Source organism: Lepisma saccharinum, chromosome 21, assembly GCF_977018435.1.
Source record: "Lepisma saccharinum chromosome 21, izLepSacc3.1, whole genome shotgun sequence".
NCBI lineage: Eukaryota > Metazoa > Arthropoda > Insecta > Zygentoma > Lepismatidae > Lepisma > Lepisma saccharinum.
In genome coordinates, this window is record NC_139249.1 from 16,617,293 (window position 1) to 16,642,373 (window position 25,081).

Sequence of the window (25,081 nt, forward strand, 5' to 3'; positions counted from 1 at the left end):
TTCCTTCCGCTGACGCCATGCGGAAACTTTCTCTAAACAAAACGCTGCGCCTGCGCTTTCGCCTAGCGTGTCCCATAAGTCTGTAAAATAACTGGTTTCACCAGATTCACGAGCCCAGTTATTTTCGTTGAATGCGTTCGTTTCGTTAAGACTTTCGGAACGCACCCAATGAACACTGAACAGGCCCACTGATTTTCTCAGATTTGGTAACACTGGTTGAGTGGTGTATTACAAATTATCCTGCTCCGCACTGCAAATTTACTAGTTTTTCTTGAGGACATTAGACTACTAGGAAACATCATGTGATAAAACAGTGATCTGTATAGAATATGTGCCAAATTAACAATATTATGATTATGTTACTTTAATCCTTGATGTTATAGCTTAAATTATTTTTTTTGCAGTACGATGCAGGACTAATTGTAATATCCAAACTACGGCAAACAAATTACAAAATCAACTTTGGTATCCTCGATTGTATTGTAAAATTCGTTTTCATTAGTTTGATGTATAGTAGTATGTCTATGAGTTTGATCCACTGACCTCACAACAAAAAGTGAGTGTGTGTTCGAAATGAAGACATTTTTTTGTCCTATCGTATACATATGCATGAAGTGCACACCGCAATACTTCAATTTTCTGAGTAAATGGTTTTTCTAATCCTTTGTAGCCACACAAGCAACGTAAGGTAAGGTTAGGTACATCTTACCTTGCCCTAAGTATGCACACTTGTCATAACACGATAGGAATAATTGAAAATTAGATCCAAGTTTCGATTGTTTAATTCTGAATTTATCGTGGTGCACAGGATTTTTTTTTCTTGGACACCGAATAACTTCGACTGCTGTGCAAGATGGTATTTCGCAGCTAAATCCTGTATAATAATAATTATTATATTTATTTCCGTAAACCTGCGATAGGTATGGAAAACGTCAAGGATCGTTGTTAGGTTAGGCAGGTCAGGTTTAGGGCTCTTAGTATGGTCTCACTGCAGAACATGGGCTGCTTTTTTCCTCTAAATAGACGAACAAAATTTATATCCCCTGAAAGTATGTACCTTCTACTTCCATTTTCCGGTGTTCCTTTTACGATTACTATTATATTATTGCACGTAAAAAATGTTTTCCTGCTACTAAAAGCAATGCATTTCTCCATTGGTTCGCGTCCATATTGTTTACGCGCTCAAGTGTTGTGCGATAAATGAGACCCTTCATTTCGCGGCATTCGAGTTGATTTGTCGCTCCGGATTCAACCCACAGATGCACAGTTTCTTTCATTATTTCAGACGAGGAATGCTTACAAGGTTAGGTTAGGCCTGTTAGGTTGGGTTCCAATAGCATAAATACAATGAAATTTTTTTTCCGGCTACTAAAAGCAATTTCTCCATTCGTTCGTGTCCACATTGTTTACACACAGTTTCTTTCATTATTTCTTCGAGGAATGCCTACAAGGTTAGGTTAGGCCTGTTAGGTTAGGTCTCATTAGCATAAATACAATGACTAATTATTATTTAGGCTAACTGAACTAAACCTAGCTACCTAGCATTTTTTGCTTTCACTAGATTTGTGCAGGAATATGCCTTTTCCTTCGTTGCTACGATTTCAATACCGCCCAAACTGGACACGTTTTTCTGGGTTTTTAAAGAAAAAATTTTTTCCGCACCTTAAAACTTACTTTTCCCGATTACTAACTACAAAACGTTACCAAAAAATTATGAACCGAGTTCCTCCTAAGCAGCCCATATTCTGCAGTCTTACCCTTAGTATTAATAAAATGGAACGGTAAACTTTCCGTATCCGGAAAATGCCTGAAACTCGCTATTTATGTCACTTTCCATATTCCTACTTACGTATTCTGCTGTGAGAAACATTGCTGAAGGTGGAATTTCGCTTTTTTCACGGAAATAATATATAGTTTCGACTTATGTAGTAAGTTTTGTTAGTTTTTTTTCCCTTCGGTAACACGCTAAATGGCGGTCACAGTTTCACTACCATAGTCGGCATGCAGTGTTTCCACCCCACTCCAAGCAAAAATACCTACGTAGCCCCACAAACCATTGACGCATAGCCCCACAAACCATTTCCTGTAAGGTTAGGTTAGGTTGGGTCATGTTTAGGTTAGAATAGTTAAAAATTGGTTTATAAAAAAAATGCGTAGCCCTAAACACCATTCTCGCATAGCCCCACAAACCATTGACACATAGCCTCACAAACCATTTGCGGAAACGTACCTTCTTCAGTTCCAAAAACACATGTGTGGAAACACTGATCGGGATTACGTCATCACACACAGGCTGGAAGGCACACAGACATCCAGCTGGAAGGAAATGGACGCAACAGCTTTCGTGCATCGGTCACACATTTATATCGAAAAATACATGATTTACAGGCAAAATTCAATGAACGATGCGAGAAAACACTTCTCAGAACTTCCACAAGTCTAAAGAAACTGCATTCGGTAAGTAATTTCTCCTGTAAATTTTAAGAAATCCATTTTCCGGATACGGAAAGTTTACCGGTTTGGGGCTCTTCACATTAAAATAACGTCTATATATATACACTTCATACACCTGACCTGGTCTCGAGCACGATCCCCCTTCGAGCCTCGCATGAAATCTGCAAAAAACTCTTTGTTAGTTTTCTCAAGCTTCGAAGTTACTCCCTCAATCGTTCCCAGTTCCAAAGTACTTCCTAATCAAGGGTACCTGCAGGGGGGGGGGCACAGGTCCCCCCTGCCATTTCTGGAGAGACTTCATATAATTCAAATTTTGAAATTGTAGTGTGAAAACATGGACATGTGCTGTGAAAGACAGTAGATTAAGTGCCTATGCAAATTATTCTAGTGCTGGTAATGGTTTATGAGAATTCTCTTGAGGGGGGAGGGACAATTTCCCCTAGGAAATTCTCTCTGCGCCAGCTGCCGAGCACTGTTGCCAGCTTTACTCTTTTGGAGCCATATCTGGCTCTTTCGTGCACTCGTTTGGCTGTGAACTGTGGCACATGCCCCACTATGATGCCATCACTGGCTCCAGCCCACAAATACCAACTTTTGCCATGAGCATATATTTTGCACGTGACATTACCTCCCCAGCTACTTTTTATAGTGCCGTAGCTGACGTGAAGATGACATAATATTGTTATCCAGGATTCCTTCATTTCCAATTTCATGCAACCATTGGTGGATTATTGAGATGGGTGATGTCTCCAGATCTAGATGGTGAAAACTAAGAATAAATTGTCATAACTTTAAAGTTAAAAGTAATAGCAGTACCCCCACCTCTTTGACACCTAAAATTACCCTAGGAGGCACTTTGTGCAGCCTTCGTTAATCTTACTCCTTGAATGTCAACTTAAGGTGAAATTTAGCTGTTTTATGCATATCAGGTTTGGCCACACTGCCAGGATGGCGGTAGGAGGCTAGGAGAAATATATTATGCTTATGGGACCATTATTTTATTAGTGCTTTCTGGAATATCAAACATCCAATGACTTAGAATAGTACATAGAGGGAAAAAGGACACGTTGAACTATATCTTAGTCATAATAAAAGTCAAAACTTCCATTTAATTAGCCGTAAGTTGAAGTTGATTTCCCATAAGGAATACATAGGATTCTGTAAATACTTATTGATCATATTTTTCAAACATCGTGTCTAGCTTAATAATCACCTTACAAAACTGATTCCACATGCAACATGGAGAGAAATTCATACTCTCTTCTATAATGAAGGTTTTTTTTTAATAGTAGTGCCCATTCTGACGATATTGAAATAAATGCTCAACTGGTGTGTAATTGTCACTCTTCCCCTTAACTGGGGGAAAGCATCACACCACCTTTTCCCCACTTTAAGCACTGCTGGCCCCCCTTTAGAAAAATCCTGCGTGCCATCTTGTTCCTAATAATCGTGTAAAACTTGCGAAATATCATTAAACATTACTGAAAATTATTTTTATAATAAATAGAAATACACAACATATGATATGTGTTTAATTGGTATGGTGACAAGTTCAAAACACATATTGAGTGATTTGTTTTTGTTTTCCTCACTCCAGCGGAGTACTTGGATGGTTCCTTTAATGAAGGCCACATATTGGTCTTATCTCTTTGCCTCTTTACCTTACACCATCCAATTGACTTTCCTGGTGTCATACATCCCCATTTAACTGCTTACATAAAGAATTCCTGTGGGAGTCTTGTAGGCAAGAACTGGTGTTGGCACATGCCTGATTTTTGTTAAGTCGTATGTAAATGACACCTGCTCTCAACATGCACCCCTCATTCACAGTTCAGGGAAAGGCAGAGAACAGGAGACCCTTTCATTTCCTAACCAGCAGCAGCCACAACTTAGACCCTGAACTGTTGCTTTGAGGGTTTAGCAATGCACAAAAATTTCTCATCATCGTGGCAACTATAGCAACCTGATTGGTTCAAAGGTTCATGTGTTCCGATGAAAAAGGCAAAAATAGAATTCGGTAAGTGTTCCGATTGTTTTATGATTTTTTTCAAATTCTCCTAGCAGAAAGAATAATTATTGTAGAATTTTAGAGATCATTGTCACGAAATTGAACCTTCCTTAAAGTAATGAGCACTGTTTGGATTCGAAAAAGTTATTTATGTTTAAAAAAAAAACCTTAAAAATTACCTCACGCAAACATGCATGCTTCCCATGGACAAGGTATTCTCCGTTGACAAGCGACAGTAAGTATTGTAGACTAGTGGAAATAAATGTAGAACTAAATCGGAATCTTAGCAGAATGCATAATAGGGACTTTATTTTAATGCTAAGAGAACCAAACCATGCCTAACCTAACCACGAAAGCATATATAGAACAAAATCTTAAGTAATTGCTAAAACTCCACAGTATGTGTTAACAGACGTAAATCGAAATCGAATCATATAAAAATTGCATTCGTAGCTGATGAAATCGCAATAAAACAAAAGGAACTTGGGCCTAGAGTCCAAGTTAGTTCTTTGGTCATGTTGGCTTTAAACTGCTCACGAAAATGCATCAAGCAATTATGAGGTTGAGTCTTCATGCTGAATTATTATTAGATATATCAATCAGATTGGTTGGTTGATTTGGTGTTTTGAGTCAACTTTATGAACAATAAGGCTAATCAGGACTGGACCTACAGTTTAAAGTGGGATCCGAACCACTATGTCCCTCCACCGGGTATCGAACCCAGGACTCCTTGATTTATTATGATTATGAATATGTGTGTGTGTGATTAGAGCACATTGTCACGGAAATATTATGTTATTCCCTTTCTTTGCAGATATACAAAATGCCTAAATATCTGGATCTTCCAGTTGTTGAGTGGTGCATCCACTTTTTAGACACTTGCAGAACTGATGAATTGCCAGCAGAATTTCTGAAAACAAGGTTTGCAAAGAAGGTAAGGCTTTTTGCACTTTTGCCCTCAAATATGATCCATTTTGATTTTGCTTCTTAACTCATATTCACAGTCAATACCTGAAGCCCTCTACAAGTACAAATAAAAGAGGTATCAGATTTTGAGCAAAAATAGCAAACAGAATAGTGTCAAATTTAGCTTGCAGTAAGTACATATAGAAAGCAGAAATTGCTTTCATGCATGTGAATAAGGGCATGTCCATATTCAGTGAGGTATTTGAAGAATTTCCTCCCTAAGTGCCAAAAGATCAGTATCCACAAAGGGGTAGTCCCCCTTGTCCCCCCTTCAAATACCATCTTGTCAATCTTACTTTTGTTACAATTAGAGATAATGTTTCACTTATATCATAAAATTTATTACTTGAATTACATGAAACTTACATAAATTCCATATTTAATACATGGAATTTATTCACTCTTCTTGCATTTAAGTAGTAAATTTTATGATATAATGAGAACTGTGTCTGATGATCACAAGAGTAACAAGGACATGGCCATACGGAAGAAGTACATTGCTTGAATTACAGAGTTTATAATTTCAATGTTCAATATATTTTGCCTTTCTCTATTTTCTTAGTGTTCATGTGGGATTTATTGCTCCTTGAATTTGAGAACTCTCACACTGCCAAGGACACTACAGAGAATATGAAAAATAAGTGCAAAATCTGCATGATAAATCAGCTGATGCCAAGATGTTTTTGAATTTTTCTGATCTGGTATTTTTCAAAGCTTTATATACTGACTAAGGTTTGAAACTAGACTTCAGTATTCAGGTACCATTTGATGTCTAATGCATACTATCCAGGCACCAGAGCTGACATCTTAGTTGCCATATTGTGATTCTATAAAAAAAAAAGCCTCCCCAATGGCATAGTGGTAGCATCGTCGTCTTGTAATCAAGGGATCCCAGGTTTGATACCCGGTGGAGGCACATAGTGGTTTGGATCCCACTTTAAACTGTAGGTCCAGTCCCGATTAGCCTTTCTGTGCATAAAGTGGACTTAAAACAACAATTCAATCAATCTGTAACAAAAAAATCAGGACTGAAATTAGTGTATTCAGGAAACATACATTTCCACGATTTTTTAGGATCACTCAGGAAGAAATAAAACATAAAAATCTAATAAACAAAATAATTAATATAAATAATACTCTTAACATAAGTTTTTATAGTTTAATAAAAACAGTGGTCTTGTAAATCATCAATGAATTAACAATTCTAAAAACATCAAGGAGGATATAAATATATCACCAATAACTCCCAAAGCTAATATTCTAATTAAACTACCCCTTGATATTAAAATTCAATTAATATTAATTTGCTGTGAAACATACCTTGTAAGGTGAAATCTTTTGGTCAGGGTTACACCTCATACTCTTCCAAATGGCACAGTTCTGCATAGTAAATCACCTGTGTGTGCTAAATTATAATGTAATATACAGGGTGTTTCTGTGACCTTCAATCAAACTGGTAGGGTGGGTGGAGACTGACCCAAGTACCTATGTGAGATGAGGATCCTCAGTCCGGAAGCATATCTTTAAAAAGTTATGAGCCAAAACTATTTGGGGCTGCCTATAACGGTAGAATATGACAGCTGAAAGATGCAGCTTGTAGATTTAATACAGACATTATTATAGTGTGTCATAGCACTCTACGATTAAAACGTTACAGTAGTTGCTCAAAATGGCAGCCCCCTGCATCGATACATGCATGACAGCATGTAGGTCAGTTGCATCCCCTCTAACATCCTTGGAATTGTTCTGACAATATCACAGGAAGCAAGGATTGTTGCCAGCAGATTCTCGTCACTCTGTACCTGTGTCTCGTAGACAACACTTGTGACATTACCGAACAAGAAAAGCCAGCCCCGTGGCGGAGTGGTTAGCACATCGTGCTACAACGCCTGGGGTCCCGGGTTCGAATCCTGGCCTGGGCATGGATGTTTGTGAGTGTCCATTTATCATATCATCACTCATCCCCATCTTCGCAAATTAGCCAAAAGTGGCACAAATAGCAAAGTAAAATAAAGCAAGTCAGTCAATCAAAACCAAATAAGGAAAAAATTTAGAGGAATCGGGAATACACCAGAGTTTCCTCTGGCCATGAACCCAGTTGTTATGTCAAATGCATTAAATGACTGTTTAGTGCATTCCATACAACCAATGTTGATGTACATGTTAATTTGAACACCCTTTTCAAGTAATAAGATAATCATTCGTGAATTATGGATACACCAGAGAGTTACATGCACATGAGTCATTACTTCATTACCTCCACCTGGAAATATGTTTCATTACAGTAGAGCTGTGGTGGTCTAGTCTGTAAGGCATCTGACTACCTTGCTGGAGACCCGGGTTCAATTCCCAGGGTGCATGATCTAGGGTTGGAATTTTTCTGGTCTTGTCCTCACATAAAGCAGCTCTGGGACTCACTCAGCCCCAAATCAATGGGTATGGCAGGGGGTGGGAGGGTGAAAGCAACCAGAGCATGGTACTGATGACATCACCTCCAAACTGGCTGATATCGAGAATGTGTGGGGGCCCTACACACCTTTACCAGTAACACGCTGCATTCATATGTTCTATATAAGGTATGTCCACCTGTGTTGTATACTCCTGTGGTGTTAACATTATTTTTTCTTACAGGAACAACATTTACCAGCCATTTCCAAACAAGCCAAGTCATCTGGTAAACCTGAAGGATCCATTTCTTTGGTGAGTGAATGTACGTGGGTTAAGATTTATTGTAGTGTTGTGCTATATGTACATATCTGTAGTGCTGATACATTCAGTTACTACAGAGCATTCGAAAAGTCCCCACAGTCAAAGTTTAAGATTTTTTTTGCTTATAGTTTATTGAAATTTGTCAACGTAATGAATACATACATTTGTTAACTACATCTTAAAAGTTTTTATTGTATGTACGCATTGCTTGCATTGTAGAAATATTTTCCTGTAGTTTACGGTTATTACAAGCATAAGAAAACAGTTTTTCGTTGTGACGTTTCAGGAGAACACACACTCCCTTCATCAGACATTTATTTTCATTTTGACTAAAGATACAGTTATAACAATGGTTAGTAATTTTTTAAACAAAAAGAATCTGTTATATAATGGATGTTGTCAATGTTACATTGTAATATAGCAACTTAACTGTGAAAAGAAGCAGTCTGTTTTATTTTTATTTCAGATAAAATAATTTTGATCACATTATTTTTTTATTTAAAATTATGAATCCCAAATATCATCAGGTAATTCAAATTCATCATTGTTTTCACAAAGTCTCTTGATGTTGTAAACTTTTTCTTCAAGGTCATACCAATCCCTACTGGCAGGCTTGCCAACTGATCCAGATAAATATCTTAGTAGCTTTTTTTTAAACTATAACTGCGGGGACTTTTTGAATGAACTGTACCTTCCAGCTGTAGCCACCAAAGTGGTGATGATAATGATAAGTTAAAATGTTTTGGGTGCGTCGTGAAGTACAGCAATTTTGCACCTTTCTAAGAATATGAGGGAAAAATCCTCTTATCTAAAAGATGGAAAAGCAAATTAATCCTTTGCGGACTGGCCTGATAATACTGTGATTTTCTACAGAGATCTTTTTTTCATAGAAAATGTGTTGCTACATTTATTATTGACCAAATCTTTATAACATCTACAAGACATCCTCTTTCCACAGATATGTAATATGTTTCATTTTATATACATTTTCTCTCATTCATCAATGCTATTCTGAAAGAATTAAAAAAAAAAATAATCCTTCTAGCCATGCTGTATTGATTAATTTAGTTTATTTTTATTTTAGTTTGCCTTTTCTGCCAGTTTTGACTAATTGCGAAGATGAGAATGAGTGATGATAAGACCAAATTGATGAAGGGACACTCGCAAAGAACACCCATGCCCAGGGCAGGATTCGAAAGTGGGAACCCTGGTGTTGTAGACACAGTGCTAACCCCTACACCACTGTGGTTGGCTAAATTCCATGCTGTACTCACCAACAATGCTCAGAGGGGGCTCTCAAAACATGCCACGGAAAACTCACAAAATCAGTCGCACTAAAACCACAATAGATCCAGCAAGGTTAACCTCTTTTAGGAGGAAATGAAGATAAATTTTCCTCTATGTAAGGTGCACAGAAGAGGTTACCAAAAAAGAACAAAGATGTACGAACTACATACCCCACAAGGCCTGTTGAATCCTTGAGCTCCCACAAGGGGGTCAAAAATGCATTCACATATGCACATCTGTAGGCTCTCTGTTGTCCCACTGCTGTGAAACCTTTTTTCACAGTGGAAGTATTTTCCTCATTGTAACTTTCCCCTACTATCTTCAATTCCATGATTCATCCCCCTCCAAGTTTTCTTAGAGAAGCAAAACTAAGTAATTTCTCATGTTTTGAAATGAACAGTTTCCTTTTCAACAAGAAAGAAATGTAAAGGAGTTAAAATCAATTGTGAAAACTACACATTTAAAAGTCTATTATGTCATATGGCTACACCAGTAATAAAGCTAGTTTGAGTTTTATGTTCAATTTATGTGCAGATAGGCTAATTGGGACTGGACCCACAGTTTGATGTGTTGAGTATCGAACTTGGGACCCTTTGATTACAAGGTACCAGCATTTACCACTGCACCATGGGGGTGTAATGAAGTTCATGAGTGTATATGAACATGAATATCCAGAACATTAATTGAGCCACAGTGTGGTCCCAAAGTCATATGTACGTAATAGGTGCATTCCACGAAAAAGTGGTCCTATTCTATGTAAGGCAAGAAGGTAAAGTCCTCTGTGCATATAGCATCGTGCCATGAAGGCACATTTAGGGAATGTTGGGGGTCAAACTTTGGTTGATTTTTAAAGTGTCACACACGTAACACGTTGTTAATGCTTTTCATTCATTCAGGGGGCCTGTCCATGGAACGTGGTCCCCAGTGAGCTTATTTTTAACTAATGCAAAGTATAACATATCATATATCATTTTAAAGGTGGAAGTCTAATCTTTAAGAATATAACAACATTTTAAAGGTTTACTCTAAGTGGAAATGCCCAAAGTAATGTAAAATTGGTACAGTTGAGTAACAAATTAAGAAATAAAATTGTGCAATTGGCAACATTGCATTATTTCATTAGTCTTTTGTTCTCCATGCTTGCAACTACTGTAATTGCTTCCTGTAGCCCCACTGTGCATGTTTAAGTGAAGATACCAAGAATTTGAAGTTTCAGTAGGTGAGTACAACAAATTATAACTTTTAAGTTCTTACTGTAGCATCCGGCACCGAATAATTATTAAAGTTTTTACAACTCTTAGCATAATTTTTCAATGATGATGAATTCTTGTATGCAAAGCAGATTCATGATGGTTAAGTCCTTGGTGAAGTTAGATGTAGTCTGCTAATTATTTCTTGTGGTAGTTCTGGTAGTGCTGGATGCTACATTCCAAAGGTGCGGGATGCTACAAATGTAACCCGTAGCATCTGGCACCTTGCTACAAATACAACTAATAAGCCTCTGCACCTTTTTTGTAAATTGTTAGGCCTACTTTGCAATGTTTCTGTTTCAAGTAGTCCTATTGAATTTTTTTTTTTTTTTTAATTTAGATTGACCTACATTGTTTGAAAATTATTTCCATGAAAAATATAAAAGGTTTCACTTGCATTACTTATGTAGGCCTAGATCTATATTTGAACATGGGTAAGCTAGTTTTGAAATATAACAGTACACCTAATGAATACTTTAAAATTTAACAAATCTTGGCCTACACAAAATAAAATAAACTCTCTTAAGTAACCTAACATAATACACTCAAAACTTGGGAGTGATTTCATATAAATATGACATAGGCTAAATTACTCTGGGGCCAGAATTGACTTTGTAAATCAGTTTTTCATTTCAGATTGCTATATTACATCATTTGTTTAGGCCTAAGTATCAATTTGTGCAATTTTGGGTAAATTACACTTGTCTCTGTCATAGGAAAAACTAGTTTCCCAATTTTTATCTTAGGACCACATGAAATGCAATTTTAGTAAGGCACTGAATTTTGTTATGGAAATACACAAACTGATAACAAAAAATCTCAAGATTACATCTAGTCCTGATTTATTTCTATTTTTTATAATGATGAAGGTGAGTTGGTAACATGGCACTCCTGGGAAGTTTTAGAGGGCAGAACAGTTAAAGTTGAACACAGTGATTCCATTGATGATGCTCTTTCACTACTTCTTAATGACATGCCACAGTTTCTGAGATATGTATTCATTAAGAGAACACAAAGCAAAGCATTTGAACGTTTTAAAAAAGAAAGTGGTCATGGTTTAGTTGTTGTTCAGGTACATTTCTCTGAAAACTATACTGCACAATATCAAAATGAGATTCAAAGTGCACATTGGAATCAAACCCAGATCACACTTTTTACTGTTGTGGAAGCAAATCATCATCTTACTGCATTGTCAGTGACAATTTAAACCATGACAAGTATGGTGTGTATACGTTCTTGTGCTACATATGTGAAGAAGTGATTAAAACTGTGCCAGATATAGAAAACACAATATTTCTTTCAGATGGAGCAGCATCACAGTTTAAGAGTAAATTTAACTTTCTTAATATAACACTTTTGAAACAAAAATTTTCCCTCAATTTTTCATGGTATTTTTTTGCAACAAGTCACGGTAAAGGAGCTGTAGATGGGGTAGGTGGTTTGATGAAAAGACAAGTGTGGAATGCTGTTAAGGATGGTATGGGTGAAGTAGATGTCAACTCAGCAGAAAAATTTGCACTTTTGGCATCAAAAGTTTGCCCTAACATTTCTTGCATTTTGGTAACTGAAAAACTTTTGCGGACAATAAAGTGCAGTTAGATGAATGTTACAGGGACATTTATACAGTACCAGCAACACAATCTTATCATGTAATTGAAGCATTATCCAACAGCACTATCCTTCTGAAAACACATGATCAGATAAATAATGGGGATAAGTGGTCACTCACACAGGGGAAATCCATAGAAGCAGTTAGGCATACATCACCAGAACTTAGTACAAATTCTGAAGTGGAAAAATTTACAAAATGGTGAATTTGTTGCTGTAAAATATAAATTTAACAATGCTGACAAGGTATTTTTGGGCCATGTTATACAAGTGCTTGCAAATGGGAATGTGAAAGTAGAATTTCTGAGTAAAAAATGTGGAAGAAATATCTACTTTGTGTTTACCAGCACAGATGACAGTGACATTGTTTCAAAACATATGATAATTCAAACATTTCAAACACCCACTGAAATTAGAGGACAATATTTTTTTGAAGACTTGCCCGAATGTTTAAATTTTCAGTAGCCTAAAACATTAGAAAGTGAGGCAACACAATAATTAACGTGTACATGTCACAAGAACACATGTTTCTGTTCAAGTGTATATCTTAACGCAAAATATGTAACCAAAATTAAGTATTTTTTTTCTATTTCTCAAGTATAGCTTGTATATTTTTATTTTACACTGTAGTCTATGCATTTATGTGTACACACATTTAGTAACGTTTGAATTAAAAAAGGTATTGCACAATGTAGCATCCTGCACTTTTAATGTTATTCCGGCACTGACATATAAGTTACAATATATAAAAAACAGAAATGTTTTAAAGCACAAAAACAGGTTGAGGAACTTGTATACCACTATGTTCATATTTCTGTACAGCAATTATGTTTCTTGCATAAAGAGATTCACAGAAAAAATTGCTCAAAGTTTAAAAGTAAGAAAAAACAAAATTCTGTGCGTAGCATCCGGCACTAAAATAAAATGATCTGTTTTATGTTGTATATTTGCTCAAATTTTAAATTCTAATATTCCAAAATGTTGTATATTTTACCCTCTGTTCAACCATATTACAATAAGGACAACTTTCAATATGGGTACTGATAATATACAAGAAAAATTAGACATAAACACATGCGAATGTAGCGTCCGGCACCATGGACAGGCCCTCAGGCTATGTCATTACATCATCCTCAAGTTTAATAATCCTCAATAATTATACACATTTACAGTTTCTTTGTAAATTATTATATGGAGTGCATAACTATGCGACTAAGTAATCTGCACATGTATTTGATATTGTGTATTCTTTATTACAGCATGACTTGGATGAAAAGTTTTACAGCTCTATTTCTGAGATATTCCTTAGCGTCAAGAAGTATGATGTCATGCTGAACAATATGATAACTCTTTTCAGCAAGGAAAAATTTGGATCAGTCAGTGCGAAGGAGAGGAATGTTATGAAAGGTAACAATGTGTAGATAGTAGGAATTGTTTTGTGTTTACAATGCAAATGATCTCAGGGTTTGATATTGGCAGTGAAAAAAAATGTAATTAGGACCCCTTCTCCCCAGTGGCATATTCTTTTCATGTATGTATAGAAATTGCCAGAAAGATTGAAGTTGTCGGACTTCTATTTTTGTTTTACTTGCATGCCTGTATTTTATTTCTATTATATGTAATAAATATATACAATAAATAAGAATTGTTGCAGTAAACGCCACTACTTCCCACATTCTATCTTTCAATCTGCTTTTTGTTTTCACATCTGCCTTCTGTTAAAAAATTGTGCATTTTGCTCATTACTTGATTCTGCAAATAGCTGTGACTTGTTTCACTAATGTAAAGTACATTTTGTTTTAAGTTCCGATAATTAATACTCGTTTTCTTTTTATTGAATAATTAATTTGAATTTTTCTCACACAAATAAGTTTGAGTTTTAAGTTCAATAGGCTAATAGGGACTGGATCTACAGTTTAAAGTGGGATCCAAACCACTATGCCATCAGAGAGACCTTTCATACAAATGATTTTGTTCCTCTAATTATAAAATAAATGCATAGATTGTACAGTGTGTCCCAGAAGTTGCCGAACCTGGGGTTTACGATCGTATAACTGAAAAGCTAATCTGTGTGTCATACTTTTTCTGTCAAATTCAATAGAATTCCATCCAGATTGTTTGGTGATATTGAAAAATGTTGCAATAATTTACCTCAGCGAGTTCTGTGTGTCAATAAATACAATTTGCAAAAAATTTTTTTTTCGTTTCTGGCAACATTTGAATTATTTATTATTAAATCATGCATGATATTCCATATGTTTGTATCACATAGTTATCTCAACATACAGGGCCTTATCTTCGAAGAAAGCGTTTCTTCTCATTCCATTTAGCTTTTCAGTTATACGGTCGTAAACACTGAGTTCAGCGACTTCTGGGACACTCGGTATATTTCATTATTTGTCCTTGTAACAAGAAAGCAGTGTTATGTGTTGTTGCACAAATGAAAATCATATCTAATGTATTTGATAGACAATAGCAGTGTTATGGACCGTAACAAGAAGGGATACTAAGGAAGCTCTTCTGTGCACCAATCTTTAGAGCCAAATCCTGCAAAGTGGCTTTCTGGGGCAAAGTCCAATATTTCTTTTCAAGCAACTTGTCTTCATGATGCTGGGTCAATATCAAAATTTTGGAGCTCCCACTACTTGCTCCAAAGGTACCATTATGCAATGCAGGAACTAATAGGCCTTCAAATATTGAATGGAAATACAGTGGAGGTATAAGAAACATGGTCCTCCTCCATGACCCTGTGGTCTAAGGTGCTTTGGACTCTGACTGTGGGACGGCATGCGTTTGAGTCTGCCTGGGTTCAGTCTCGGGGTTTTCGACCTGTGTAACAACAACAACAACAACATCGTGAGGAAATTTGGGAGCTATGAGTGAGTTGCGTAATCTGGTCTTGGAAATCTATAAGGGCTGAGGGTTAGATGTGCTGACCCCATGTCACCCCATTACCGGTTGAACTCCACACCTCTAAGTAGGATTGTGGGAGGGATACTGGCAGTCAGGAGATAGGCCAAGGCCCTTCCAGGGCTGTCAAGCCACGGATTATTATTATTATTATAAGAAACATGTGCATACTGACATAAAAAGACTATGGTTTGGGTGGGATAGTAATTAGAATGTTCCATAGCTTTCTTGGAGTAAATGCACTATGGGAATCATGGTTTTATTTGTAGCACTCCTCAATTTGGTTACTTTCAAATCACTATGCCAGTAAGGTTAGAAATGAACTATTGTAATGATTAATGGAGTAGCTACACTTCAAGAAAACTAATTGGTTATATGTGATATTCAGCCTAAAATTGAAAGTGCACAGAAGTTTGAAGGTATAGCAAATATGCCTTTATGCTCACATTGGCATCTGAAGTTGTGATTAGCTGACTTCAAATCCACTCCTCTCCTCCTGCATGTGTACCTCCCTGATCGTGTAGTTGTAACGTTATCGCCTTGTAATCAAGGGGTCCTGGGTTTGATACTAGATGGAGCATTTCTGTAGGCCCAGTACCAATTAGCCTTTCTGTGCATAGTGGACTTTAAAAATAACTCTCCCTTGTGGCCTGCAAACAGCTAAAATTTTGTGGGACATCTTTGTTTATGATCCCTAACACAAATTAAAGATGGAATGATATGAAATTTTGAAGAAATTAAAAGTACAAAACTTTGTTACTTACGTGAAATGAGTATTTATTTTGTGCAACGACGTTTCGGAAACAACTGTTTCCTTCTCATGGGAACAGTGTAACAAGAGGGCGGCCCTTCTTTTTAAAGGTTTTAGTTGTACATAGGACTTTTAGTGCGAAGGTTTTATAGTGATAGTTTTAACAAATTATAGAGAGTATGGGGGCAACAATGGTTTTAGAAGTGTTTTCCAAATTTTACCTTTACCAAATTTGTACCATTTCCTTTTTCCTGATGAATGACACGATTTGACGAGGCTATGGTATATTTCGGATAGCCGAGAAAAGAACCTGAAGAAGGAAACAGTTGTTTCCGAAACGTCATTGCACAAAATAGATACTCATTTCACGTAAGTAACAAAGTTTTGTACTTTTAATTTATTGAAAATACGAATTAATATATATAAAGTAAGTCGCACATATCGCGAATTATGGATGAAATTTTGACCAATACCCATAAAGTACTGACATATAATTTACCAATAACAGATATTCTACCAGTCTGATATAAAATTACATATTTACATTTTACTTACACTGATATGCCTCCAGTGGAGGACACACAAAGAAAGTTTACTCTGTCCTATCCGTAAAACAAATAAAAATAAAACTGGCTACAGAAGGTGACACTAGCTCAAGAATGCGATTGCAAACATGAAAGAGAGGAAGCAGGTAGAAGCACTTGCAAAACTACAATGTGGAATTTTGCTTGTATGCATTCGCTTGTTTTGTTTATTAAGCTCGCCATGTTGTGTATGCTATTTGTGATGACTGTTATAACTCATAATGAACCATTTTGAAGTGGAATAAATGCGATTCTGCACAACATGATTGTTGTGTTCAAGAAACGGTAAACAGTGACGTTTTGATCCCCGCTGCTCATTCTACAAAACAAGAAAGTCGCATTGCTGCCATGGCATTGTCTGCAATAAAGTACATTTGTTGTGAATCTTTCCATAACCTTTCTGAAATCTACAAATCATCCTCTTTCCACCCATATATAATACGTTACCTTTTATATAAACTGTCTCACATTTATGTTTTTCTATAAAAAAATTTTGAAACAAAAAATTACGAAATTGTAATAAAAGTTATTGAAATCATAATTTCATCAATGAAAATAACTTAATTTCTAAATACACCATTTCCTCTTCAGAATTGAAATGATCACTAACTTCGGAATCCATAAAGGAATCCTCATGAAGAATTTCCCCAGTGTGATCTGCATCTAATTTTTTCAACACGGCGTGAATATAACCTGTCCTTCATGCACACTATGCACATGTAACAAAGGCTATGCCCATCACCCATCTTCTTGGACAGTGCCCATTGCCCATCTGGAATGTGTACTAACCATTATTACCTAATAATTGTAAGATGTGAAAATGAGTGAATGTAGATGCAATTCAAAACATGTAATCATGTGTACACATATTACAGTAAGGAACACATCTAATCTTTAATCCTCCACATAGATTTGCAATTTTACTTTTTCAGTATATTTGTACCTTATCATGTTTGAACTTAGCGAAGATGCAAAGAGTAAAATAAAAGTGGTGCTACAATCCCAAATCCTTGGAGCAGTGAAACTTTACACAATGTTGAACTTCCTTGCCAATGAGGATAACATCACGAAACTAACAAGAGCATGGTGCAGGACACATGATGTTGGTTTTGTTCGGAGTAAGCTTCAGGAACCTCTTGTAAAAAACAGGAAGTGGTTGGAGGTACATCGCATTTGTACAGTTCGCTTGGATACAATGTATGCTTTGTCTGCACTTAATTACTTTTCTCAGTTCTTTTAAAATGTATTGCCTGCTTGTGTATAAGGATTATAGATAGGATCATGTAAATAACTGATATTCATTATTCAACCAATAATGCCATATCAGTATTCATTATCAACCAATAATGCCATATCAGTATTCATTATCAACCAATAATGCCATATCAGTATACATGTTAAGGATGGTACCGAGACGAGACTAGTGTCAGTCTTATCTCAAAAACTGAGACGAGAGTGAAACAGTCTTGTAAAAATCAAGATCGGAATGAGGCAGACCTCTGTAAAATCAAGACAAGACCAAGACTTTGGTGTTCAAGACTGACTCTCGTTTGAGACTTCGGTATGATATTTACCTAAATCAAATTTACAGTACTGCATGACTTCCTCGGACATAAGTCATATATTTTGTTTATTATTTCAAGGTCTAACCATTAAACGGTTTCGCACAATTACAGGAATTCGATTGCCGATTGTCTCAAGGAAGGGTTCTCTTGAGCATTTTTTTTTTTTTTTTTGCTTAATGGCTATTGTGAGCCTGTTTGAATTCTTGTTTTAAGTCCACTTCATGCACAGAAAGGCTAATCATGACTGGACCCACTGCTTATAATGGGATCCGAACCACTGTGCCATGTGCCTCCACCAATTATCGAACCCGGGACCCCTTGATTGTAAGGTATTGTAAGTCTGTGCTGTGTGGTTGCATATATGTTGAGGATTAAAATCTGTTTGTCGAGGATTTGTATCATTTAAACGAGATGTGAAACAGAGAAAAATAAGAAAAGTTAATCACCTTTGACCTTTGCCCAACGCCAGTGAAGCAATTTTTGAAATGTCCTCTCCTTTCGAGAAACCACTATATCATCTCAAATCCTTAAAAATTGCATCAGCTTGGAATTCCTTCTAGAGCATTCATATGAATTTTCGTGTGGTTTGCTTTCACTATTGTATAGATATTTAGAATAGTTTTGTTGTTTTGTAAGCCTATTTTACTATTGCGAATATCTAGACAACAGTGAATTCAAACCACACGAAAATTTATCTGAATACTGTAGAAGGAATTCTAAACAGAATTTGGGCATAGGTTATAAGTCCAGCGGAGTCTAAATGATGTAACCTCTACACAGCATGAAAGTTTCTGCATTGCTACTAGAATGTTGTTTACACTATATATTCAAGGATTGCCCTTCGAGAGTGAGACGAGAACAAGGTTGATACTTATAAATCTAGAATGACACAAGCTTTTACAATTCTCACCTTATCTCATCTCGGTACCATCTGTAGCATATGTTACTGTTGGAACATGAATTTAGGTAAAACTGGTTTTAACTAGTAAAATATTGAAATGTTATTTATTTATTTATTGAAATTTTCAGTACAGCAGAAGCCATTTTAAACCAGAAAGAAACAACAGTAAAACAATAGACTAAGATTAAAAACACAAAAGACAGGATAACATAAAATAAACAAAAATAAAACAAGCCAAAAGAGTACCAAGGTAAATAGATCAGTTTCACAAAAGCATTACTTATGTACAATTTTTTCTATGTTGCTGATAAAAATTGAATATGAAGTGAATATATCTATTTGGTTTGAGATGATATTGAACTGATTCGGTAGACTATGGTATAGTGAACGTTGTATGAGTGAGAGTCTAGGGGTTGCAGTGTGGAAAGTTTCCTTGCTCCGTGTTTTATGTCTAGGCACTCTGAGTGAGAGTTCGTAGAGTGGGATGCTGCATCTTAAGTTTCCATTTATGATCTTGTATAGCAATTTCATATCTGCAATAGAGCATCATAAAAGAATAAAATCAAAATGTCTAGCCTTAAGAACACATTGTACAGAAGGTCGTTTCATGTCCATGGTACAGTAGCGTACGCAGGATTTCATCAAGGGGGGTGTTATCTCGAAAACTTTCTACAAATTCACATTACCATTGTTTTATTATACTTTAATTAATTAATTAATAATAATAAATTAATTAATAATTCTTATAATTAATTAATTAATTTAATTACTACTAATGCAGCTGCTATTTATGAAAGAAATAGAACAAAATTACAATTCTTTTGTTTCAAAATAATTGTCTAGTCAACGGTTATTTGTATATGATAAGTGAGACATTTTAAGTGTGAAGAAAATCCATAAAAACAAGCAAATATATTAAATTTATTGAAATAATCGAAATATGAAACTCATTCAAGGAGCCGCGCTGGTCTAGTCTGACAACTTCGTGGTATATCCGGGTTCGATTCCCGGAATTGGTTGGAATTTATCCAGCCTTGTCTCCGCACCCAGCCTATGGGTATCTGAGAGCAACCTTGGGGGATGAAGGCTGCCGGAGCATGGTGCTGATCACATCACCTGCAAAATAGTTCGAGATCAAGAATCTTTGCGGCCCACCACACCACTATGTGTGACTTCATGGCACGGTGCTATATACACGGGGGAATTTACATTACCTTTACCTATGGAACTCACCCAGGGTGATGATGAAGCGCGAGAATACATGTTGCTAAATTCCACTGAATCTATGTTTTCGTTGTAAAGTAAGTTTATAGACATTCCAACACATTTATCCCTTCTAGGTGATTCACAAAAGACTTCTTCGACATTATTTAATGATGTGGATGTAGACTCAGCATCACTTGAGAGTTCACAAGGGGATGTGAAATCAGTACCGGGAAGAACGTTTGCAATAAGGACGAAGCAAGGAATTTTCACAATTCTCGCAAGAGTCACTGCGCGACTTTTTGCAAAAGAAAATTGCAAAATTGAACTTTGCGGCCGCTTAGATTGTGTTTGGAATGTTGTGTTTTTCTTCATGCTGCATGGGAATAATAATCCAAATTATTATTATTATTATTATTATTATTACGGTCGCAGATCTTTGACTGTGATAAATTAGCCATTTTTAATTTTTTCTACAGCATTTTCCATAATATTTCAAGAGCTCAAGGGGGGGGTTTAAACCCGGTAACCCCCCCTTTGCGTACGCCACTGCCATGGTAACAAAGTTAGAACCCACCTCACCTTAAGAAAAACCATGATGCCACGAGCAGTGGTGCTCCACGTGATACCCCTGTCTTGCAGCAATGGCCCTGCAGCGGAGTTTCCATTGGAGGAGACTGCGTTGAAGAACACATTGGTCCAAACGATCATATTCCTCCTGACAAGCTTTCCAAAGATCCTCAATTGTGCGGGGCCGTCTGCTTCCCAAGGCTTGTTTCAACAACGGAAACCCACAAAAATCCATGGAAGAGGCATCGGGGGATTTCACAGGGATGTCTGTAAAGGGGATTGCATGAATGCCCGTTTCACGTGCCATCCGATCCATGTATGCCTGCGTGGACTTTGCCGTATGACTGGAAGCCTTGTCCTGGTGGATGACAACACGAGATGTGTCGCTGCCATAGAGAGAAGGAATATCATGGCTGTAAAGTGGCTCCAAAATATTCGTCTGGTAATAGGCTGCATTTATTTTAGACTTTTTCTACACTCTGCGCAGTGGAAGTTTCCGTTATGGCAGTAACCACCAACAACCATGAACCTGCGTGGAAAATTTTCAGCACATTCACGTACCCACTCAGATCGACCTCTTGCATCACGTGGACGATAGTAGATGGCCCTTTTTTTTACCACATCCCGACAGATAAACCCATGCTTCATCCAGGGACACCACATACTTCCAGCGGTCCCCTGCCAGATGGCGTTCGTAGAGCTTCCGACTGTTGGTCTTCCTCTCTCGGACATGTGAGGCACGCAACTTATGAACTTGAGCCTTGTGCTTCCGCACAAGTTGTAAATCTTTGGCTATGATGCGATTTACAGTTGCAGGGAAACATTACACTGCCTGTGCAATCACTCTTTGCATTGCAGGGTTTTCACATCGCACCAAGGATCTCACTTTCCGCACAACATCGGAGGAACGCTTAGGCTTCCGATATGTCCGAGGCCCACTTTCACTGGTTCCAGCAACAGGTACAGTGCAAGCTCTATGGCGATTGAACACTGGATTGATGCCCTTCTTTGACACATGGAATGCTTTCATGTGGCACTGTTTAATTATCTGGCTATAACTATAACCAACGTCGGAAAGGGCACAGATGTACCCCTCCCAAAAGACTGGAATTTTTGGTGCCATATAAACACTCACTCACACACCAACCATCGTTTTTGCAAGTCAACACACAGTACTTTCGTCCTACTGGCTCTGGCTGCTCTGTGCTATGCCTACGTGCTGCTCCTTGGTGATCAAAATTGTTACCATCAACGTGAAACAACCTTCTGTATGATCCTATATAGTTTTTCTTCTATACATGTATTGCTTGTTTTGTAGAATTATTCCCTTTGTAATTTACAGTTGTTGCAATGTGTTTAATTGCTTTTAACAACCATAAACTACAAGGGGAACAATCCTGTGTAGTTTAATTAACTTGTGTGATTTTGTCAAGCTATCTCAAGTTACAATTGAAGAACATGCCTACGATAATTAACCACATTTTTGTTTCACAATTTCAGCAACTTAAAGATAAAGCACGTGAACAGCTGCCAAATATTCAGCTTATGCAGCAGAGGAAAAAGGGAAAGCCAGTGGAAGTGACGAAGTCTCATGTGTCTTCACGCCTTTCAGCACCACGGAAGGTTGCTACTCCATCCCCATCTACGCCACCCGTATGTAACTTTTTGTTAATTTTTTTTCTATATAAGCTTCCGTTCATTTCCTTATTTACAGTCAGGAATACCTTGGCCAGTACTTCAATCGAAGGCTTCTGGCTTTATAATGTATGTCACGTTCCTTCTGTTGTAGCAATCTCCTAACAGCATTCACAGTTCAGTAATGGGGAGATTTTTATAGACACTCATTTGAATATATTCTGGGTGTGTTTAGTAACAATTATTATTTTGCTTCTTCGCAATTTTTTTAAGCAGATATAACAAAATAATCATAATTACCTATGGTGTAACAGCTCTGTATGGCCAGTGCCTACCTACTTACTGCCCAAGGAGGTGGGAGATCATCCAATCAGTAGGGGCATGCATATTTCGTTTTTGACGAAAAAACGAAATTTGAAAAATCACATTGTAGTGTTAATTTTTCATGTTTTTGAAAGGTCTGAGATGCATTTTGTGACCATGTTTTGTCACGAAATAATGCGAAATGAACTGCAAAAAGCGAAATTAACTCTTAAACACGAAATTTAGGGTTTATTCACCGACGCGGCACCTTCTGAGGTCTGAATTATCCTGAGAGTTATGCAATTCCCGGAAAATTGATTAATTCTGCTGTTAATATTGGAGAAACAAAAATTGACTCCTTTACACAGAAATAAATTTAATACTCTGATAACTACATAAATGGGCTATTAGAAGTGAAATGTTAATTCTGTGGAATAAGTGTAGTTTTTAAATCAAATTTAGGATTATATTCACAATTTTAAAACCAAAATGTCTTTTTATATACCACTTTTGATCCAATTTTTCACCGCTATAACACCGATATTTTATTTTATTTACCGCTTTTGAACCTGAAATTGACTCAGTTTTTATACCAAAATTTTGCTTTTTTATTTACCAAAAATATGTGCCTCTACCAATCAGTTGGTTGGTTGTGATCAGCACAACTAACCCCCAGTAATTGTTGTAGGTTTCTATGACTGGCTGACACTACTGATTCATACCTCCCCAATGTTTTCACAGTGGTGGATGGCCACCGGTCCCATACACAGGCCGAAATCTGAGGAGAAAAGTTCTTTCGCTTCCCCCAGGAGACTTGAACTTGCGCGCATCCTGTAGCCAGAACCCAAAGCTTGCAACTTAGACTGTACAGCCACAGTGCAAGACTTTTAAGCCGATATACAGGAAATTAAGTTTGAACTGGAATGTACATAGTTAATTTACCAAATAATAACATTGGAGAATAAAGCAATGATATTGCCAGTCAAATGAAAACTGTCCTTCTGCTTTGTTTTACTCTTTTATTTTTTAAAGAAATCACTGATTTTAATCACTGTAAATAAATAATATATAGAATATTGTACATAGGGATTTTGTAGAGATCAGAAACAATTTTGATGAAAGTACATTAATTTCATAATTATTTAATAGTGTTTATTAGGCTCCAAGAGAGAAAAAGAAATGAAACAAAATGCATGTACTGATGGAAATTAATATGTAAACCGTAAACACACTTAAATTCTCTCGATTTAAAATTCAATAATTTTTATAGGCAAAAATAGCAAACATTATGTGAAGAAAAATATACAAGATACTAATCATGTTAGACCGTAAATAGTGTCATTATTAGGCCTTGGATTTTGATGACTTTAAAATTGCCAAAAAATGACCTTATTTAAAAAATGCATTTATGACCTAACACATGCAAGAAAATGCCCTATAAACTTAGAAAAATGACCTAAAAATTGTGAAAGATTTGTAGAACAAATTTATAAACTACCAAGAGAAATTCAAATTACAAATTAACGTTACGGTATCTTTCACATGTTCATTGCGTATGGTAGTACAAGTAAGAAAGTTCACTTTTTGTCATCTTTTATACTTTAAGTACTGAGTTGCAGTACACAATGGAAATCATATGCAATTTTAAAAAATGAATGATTGTCGGTTGTCGGACAAGAGAAAAACATGGAAAATCTTCTCGACTTCCAATGAACTTGACTTGAAATGAACAATATCACTTGCTGTTAAGTCACTTTCAGTTCCATGGAGTGCAAATTGTTTCCCTGACAAAATGTCCGATACAGAGCACAAAACGTTGTACCCCTTGTTTTTGAACAATAATCCGTTCGGCGACAATGTATATTTTATTGATAGAGGGGAAAATAACATTGTTTGAGCTGAATTGTTACACAACAGCTTGTATCAACAATACTGCACAGAATTTCTTTGTTTCTTCAAACACTGGCGTTCAGAACTGCACTGAAGGCAATGAGATGGAAGTCTGGAACCTTTCTCCTTCAAAGGGTTACATTTGCATGTAAAATGCACCTTCTTTCACCAAAATGTATGAAAATGCCTTAGATGACTTTTAAAAGGCCGAAAAATGACTTAAACGGTTTAAAAAGTTTAAAAAATGACCTTTGCTCCAAAAAGGATAAAAAAATGCCCTAACAAAGGCATCTCAATTTATTCACTTACATGTCAAACACGTTCCTATCTACTTATGCAACGTTTCTGCCTTACCAAAAAAAAGATGCATTTGCAACAAAATTCTAGTCCTAGTCAATATCATTAAACTGTAAATAAACATGGCAGCTGATATGTAAACTATCATGAAAAAATGCTGAAATTCAGCTACAAAGGCTTTAAAAATATA

At 36.5% G+C, this 25,081-nt stretch overlaps 1 protein-coding gene across 1 annotated transcript; it reads left to right on the forward strand.

The window, feature by feature from the left end:
* The first annotated feature begins 551 nt into the window (after positions 1 to 551).
* Positions 552 to 23,541, forward strand: LOC146004465 (uncharacterized). The gene is made up of 7 exons (XM_083143320.1): positions 552 to 688; positions 5,277 to 5,396; positions 8,060 to 8,128; positions 13,542 to 13,689; positions 17,460 to 17,689; positions 22,267 to 22,419; positions 23,446 to 23,541. The coding sequence occupies exons 2-7, from the start codon at positions 5,286 to 5,288 to the stop codon at positions 23,539 to 23,541; spliced, it is 807 nt and encodes a 268-aa protein (XP_082999446.1). The 5' UTR covers positions 552 to 688; positions 5,277 to 5,285.
* The last annotated feature ends 1,540 nt before the right edge of the window (positions 23,542 to 25,081 follow it).

Coding starts and splice junctions, on each gene's coding strand:
- LOC146004465 (XM_083143320.1), top strand. CDS start 5,286: ATGCCTAAATATCTGGATCTTCCAGTTGTTGAGTGGTGCATCCACTTT. Junction 8,129..13,541: donor CTGAAGGATCCATTTCTTTG/GTGAGTGAATGT, acceptor TCTTTATTACAG/CATGACTTGGATGAAAAGTT. Junction 17,690..22,266: donor AAAACAGGAAGTGGTTGGAG/GTACATCGCATT, acceptor TCACAATTTCAG/CAACTTAAAGATAAAGCACG.